The sequence below is a fragment of the Colobus angolensis genome, unplaced genomic scaffold (assembly GCF_000951035.1).
Source record: "Colobus angolensis palliatus isolate OR3802 unplaced genomic scaffold, Cang.pa_1.0 Scaffold187, whole genome shotgun sequence".
In the NCBI taxonomy this organism is placed as follows: Eukaryota; Metazoa; Chordata; class Mammalia; order Primates; family Cercopithecidae; genus Colobus; species Colobus angolensis.
Window position 1 is genome coordinate 203,558 of NW_012115010.1, and position 5,228 is coordinate 208,785.

At 53.6% G+C, this 5,228-nt stretch overlaps 1 protein-coding gene across 1 annotated transcript in view; it reads right to left on the minus strand.

The window, feature by feature from the left end:
• Positions 1–739: 739 nt before the first annotated feature.
• Positions 740–5,228, minus strand: part of ETV4 (ets variant 4) — a 19,476-nt gene continuing 14,987 nt past the window's right edge. Inside the window, exons 6-11 of the mRNA XM_011940162.1 lie at positions 3,230–3,428; positions 2,992–3,113; positions 2,771–2,839; positions 2,391–2,563; positions 2,023–2,124; positions 740–1,646 (exon numbers count right to left, since the gene is read on the minus strand). Of these exons, the coding sequence (XP_011795552.1) occupies positions 1,422–1,646; positions 2,023–2,124; positions 2,391–2,563; positions 2,771–2,839; positions 2,992–3,113; positions 3,230–3,428 (890 nt within the window). The 3' untranslated portion in view covers positions 740–1,421. The remainder of the gene's footprint in view (positions 1,647–2,022; positions 2,125–2,390; positions 2,564–2,770; positions 2,840–2,991; positions 3,114–3,229; positions 3,429–5,228) is intronic.

The following is a 5,228-nucleotide window of genomic DNA, read 5'->3' on the forward strand; positions in this document are numbered from 1 at the left end:
CTTGTCACATCTACTCAGTCATACACCCTCCATAGGTGTCACCCATGTTGTCCGCTTTGCCATTTCTGCCTACCCCCAAAAAAGCCTCAGGACTCTGATCTCCCAAATTTGGGCAAGGAGAATCTAGGTGTTTCCCACTCCCCCGAAGATCTAATCTCCACTGGCCAGAATCCAGGGCCTGCTCTAGCCTCTCTGTACCATCTGGCCTGGGAGCCTTTCTCCTTTGCCCTATTCTCCAGACAAACACTTGTCCCCAACCCCAGCAAAAACAGCAACCTAGAGTTGAAGTAGGATGGCAGACATGCAATTGGGGTCTATGTGGGGCAGCAGGGTCATGGGAACAATTAGGATCACAGAAACCAAAGACCAAAACCCTGTCTGAGGAAGTCCCAGGAGGGAGAGCCTTGCAACTCAGTAGCCCACCTGCCCCACCCGCAGGGGCAGGGAGACTGCTGCCGGAAGCAGGCCCAAAGTGCACAAGGAGATACCCATCCAGGTTATCAAGTACCCCCTGTCCGTTATTTCTGGATCCTCACAAAGTAATGCTGGGAGAGGGGAAGGGCAGGTATCATTAAGCCCATTTTTCAGAAGAGAAATAGGTGAACTGCCTTTTTTCAAATCCACATGGGGATTTAAGTGTCAGGGCCTGGCCCCAAACCAGTCAGCTCTGCTTCAAGGCCAGAGCTCTTTCTACCCCCAGGTCTGTTCCCACATGGCAGCAAAGAGGACACAGGAGAACTAATGGGAGAAGTGGGGGCCTTTATTAAGGTCTAGCAGATGTGGTGGAGGTGGAAGTGGAAACCCAGGCCTGAGCCTAGGAAAGGGCAGAAGAAAGGCAAAGGGTCCCTTGGAGCAGGAACCTATCCCTCTCTGCTTCTACCCAGCACCCCCTATCCCAGGTTCCTTTCTTCAACCTCCCCCTGCTTCTGGGAACACAGAGCACCAAGAACTGACAAGCCGGGACACTCCAGGGCCATAGCGTGGGGCAGAGTCCAGGCTTCTGTCTCCCCACAGTGGGAGATCTGGGGAGCTCAGTGAACCTCCTCACCCTCCTGCCAGTGTAAAGTTGGGAAGCGCCTTCTCTGTCCCCCAGAACAGAACAAACTCTTGTTCTCTGTGGTTGGGGAAAAGGTGTGGGGAGCTTGGACCTAGGAAGAAGCTGAGCTGAACTCCTCCAGGGCCCAGGTAAAACCCCCAGGGGAGTTTCTGAGACTCTACCTTTAGACTTGCCATTTCTCCACTTCTCCTTCCCAATGACTCTGGTGAGCAGCTCAGAGTCTGGGCTAGGGCAACTGGTATGACAGTGGAGATCTGACCCAGAGACATCTGTGGGTTTCAGATGAAGGTTTCCCCAACACCAAATTCATCTATATGTACACAGGGCAGCACCCATCTGCGGCAGGGGGAACAGCCGCTGGGGGCTAGTAAGAGTAGCCACCCTTGGGGCCAAACGGCTGGGCGGGGCCAGCCAGCTCTGGGAGGTAGGCGGGGCTCTCGTCCAAGTGAGACAAAGGGACTGTGTCCTCCTCACTGACAGGCCGGTCAAACTCGGCCTTGAGAGCTGGACGCTGATTGTCCGGGAAGGCCAAAGAGAAGAGGGCCTCGGGCTCACACACAAACTTGTACACGTAACGCTCACCAGCCACCTATGGGGAGAGAGAAGGGCTGGTCAGCCTGGCTAGCCCCCCAGCCTTTGTATGGGGTAAGGTAGGGGAGTAGGGAATGCGGCCCTTCTACCAGTCCAGGCAGATGCTCGGGGCATTTCTCTCCTATGCTGGTTCTCCTGAGAAGCTGACTCTCCCTTCACAGCTCTTATCCCTTTTTCATCTCAACTTCTCCATGCTTGGGCTTCTGAATTGCACTTTTTTGGGAGAGGAGAACCTTGACAATTTCTTGTCCCTCTGACTGATTCATTGTCTGATCCTACAAAGTTGCTGAGAATTGCTCCGCTGACCCTCTCCCCCATCAGCTTCTCATGGCCACTGCCCCCCACCGCCTTGTCCCTAGACCCACAGCCCCCACCTTCTGCATGATGCCTTTCTCGTAATAGTATCGGAGCGAGCGGCTCAACTTGTCGTAATTCATGGCTGGCCGGTTCTTCTGGATGCCCCAGAGCCTGGCGACCTGGGGACAAAACAGTTTTGGGGTAGAGATGCTACCTCAGCAGAGGAAAAAATGGGGTAAGGTCAGAAAGAGCACTTGAGATTCTTGGTGCAAAGTGCTAAGCTAGCCCTGCAACAAAGCATCAGCCCACAAAGTTACGCTTGGCAAGAATTCCGGTTAGGTAAAGCAAGGATCATGGTGGAGGCACGTGCCACCATTTCCCAGGTTCTCCCACCTCCAGGCCCTAAACTTTGGAAAGGAGGGCTGGGGACATCCAAGAGGCCCACCTCCTCAGGCTCAATGAGCTTGAACTCCATTCCCCGGCCTGTCCAGGCAATGAAATGGGCATTTGTTGGGTCATCCAGCAGAGCCACCAGAAATTGCCATAGCTGTAGGGCACCCCGGCGCTGGTAGGGTGGCCCCTCTCGAAATGCATTGACCCCTTCCTGCTTGATGTCTCCTGGGGAACACGAAAATAGGAGGTGTGGGCTTTGTATCTTTTGGTCCCCCAAGCAATTGCCTCCCACCCCGGGGATTTCTCCAAGGGGTCTTCCCAGGTACTTTTCTATGGGTTCCACCCTCTTGCAACATTGAAATGTGATGTGACTCCTGCAGGGATGCAGCATGATAAGACCTTGACCCTCCCATGAACAGTCACTTCTCTGACCTTCAAACTTCTCAGGGACAACGCAGACATCATCTGGGAATGGTCGCAGAGGTTTCTCATAGCCATAGCCTTGTAGAGGAAGTTGGGGGTTGCTCAGATCTAGGGGCTCACCGACGAGACCCCAGAGTCCAGAGGGACTCCTGGCCAGGGAGACCCTCCCCAATGGCAGTGCTCCCTCCCCCAACATGGAGGGCTTGGCAGGGGAAGGGGGGCTGCCTTACCCATGGCCCCGTCACCTGGAGAGGGCCCAGAGAAGCCCTCTGTGTGGAGGTACATTGATGCGCACCCGGTGACATCTGTGGGGGAAGAAAAAGGGTGATGTGAGAGGTGGCTTGGGGTGGAGCTAGAGAGCAGGAGAGGAGGAAGTCCTATCCACATTCATGAAGTTCTTCCTTCCAGCCTGCTTCCTGTTCTTTGCCCAAGTTGCCTGCCAACCACAAAATCCCAGGGAAAGTTCACCTAGAGGGAGTGTGACACTGGAACCCCTCCTCAACTTGAGGGCTGGGGCAGAGGCCATGGAAGGCAGCAGCGGGGGCCGGGCAAGCTGTTCGGCAGGGCCCAAGCTGCCAGGGAGCAGCTGTTTCCTGCGAGTTCAGGGGGAGGAGGGAGGGTGAGACGAACGTCCGGGGAAAGGGTTCGGTGTCCACGCCTAAGACTCCTTCAGAATGGACAAATGTCCGGTCAGCAGGTCAGGTTCCCAGCCCGGGGGCGGGGGGCGGGGGAAGGTGCAGGACGGGGTGTGTGTGTGTGTGTGTGTGTGTGTGTGTGTGTGTGTCTATGTGACAGAAACTGAGAGCATGTGCCTGCATGAGCCTGGCGAAGAGGCAGTGGGCACTGGGCCTTGTTTTTTCAGGTCTAACAGAGCACATTCCACTTCATTTCATTCCATTCCATAGGATAGGAACCTCCCCACTCCACATCAGGGAGGTGGCTGTGTGAAGCCACCCGTTCAAGTTCCAACCCCTTCCCGCCCTCCCCCTACTCCACTCCCACCTATGAATGAGAAGATGGTGAAACCTGACACCTCCGGGAGGAGGCGGGAGGGTGGGCTCATTCATGCCTCCATTTTGTGAATGGAATTCCTGACTCCATTCAGGAGTAGCTGGGGGGAGGGGCAGGAGTTCAAGGGCATGTAACACAATCCCCTCTGGTCTACAGCCTTTGAAGGTCAGCGGCAAAGAGTGCCTCCCTCTTCCTCTCCCCAGCTCACTGCCAAGCCTGGCTCAGGCTTATGCCCTGGATTTGAGGACAGGAGCACCATCCGGTTCTCAGTTGGACAGCCTGGGGGTTTGTGGTTCATCCCCCTGCCCCTGAACGGTTGTGGGCACCACAAAAAGGGAAATTCTAACGTTCTAGCTAGCTCTGGGCCTACTCTAATAAACTCAGATCTGGGGCTAGTAATGTAACAAAAGCCAGGAGGAAAGGAAAAAAGGCAGGGTTTTCTGGACCCTTCCTGGGACTGGCCCTCCTTCAGCCCTTGGGGCTTTGAACTATAGCTATTTATGAACATAGCTGAGTGCATCTCACTCCAGTCAACAGCCAGGTGGAACTAGAATTTAAAGAAGTTCCTACTTCCAGTGCCCAGCCTCTGGCCAGGGCAAACATCAACTGGGAGGCTCAAACAGGATGTGTAAACCACGTATTAACCTGTGCTCCTACCAGCCTGACCAACATGGTGAAACCCCATCTCTACTAAAAATACAAAAATTAACTGGGCGTGGTGGTGGGCGCCTGTAACCCCAGCTACTCGGGAGGCTGAGGCATGAGAATCACTTGAATCCAGTGGCACTCCAGCCTGGGCGACAGAGCAGGACTCCGTCTCAAAACAAACAAAACAACACAACACAACAAAAAAAAACCCTGTGCTCCTATTGAGAACTAGCAAGAACCATGAGCCTGGCTAGTTTCAAATTCATGTTTCTCTTCATTCAAATCCCTTTGTATTTTTAAGCCTCTATGGAGATAGGGACCAGACACATCTTATTCATCTTTGTATTTCCCAATTCTGCACACTCATGTTCCTGTCACAGTAGTTTGGTCTTAATAGGTAATTAAAACCTCAAACACCTGTTAAATAGAAATAACTGCCTTAACTTTCCTGTTAAGTCACAAGCTACCTGAGGGAAGGCTCTACATCCCCCTTTATTTATTTTACTTTTTTATAAATAGACACGAGGTCTCACTTTGTTGCCCAGGCTGGCCTTGAACTAATTCCTGGGCTCAAGCGATCCTCCCACCATGGCCTCCTAAAGTACTGGAATTACAGATGACTCACCATGTCCCGGGGTGGGGGTGGGGGCCTTATCTTTTAATCTGAATATAGGTTTGCTCATTGAAAAGTAACAATTTGTCGGCCGGGCGCGGTGGCTGAAGCCTGTAATCCCAGCACTTTGGGAGGCCGAGACGGGCGGATCACAAGGTCAGGAGATCGAGACCATCCTGGCTAACACGGTGAAAC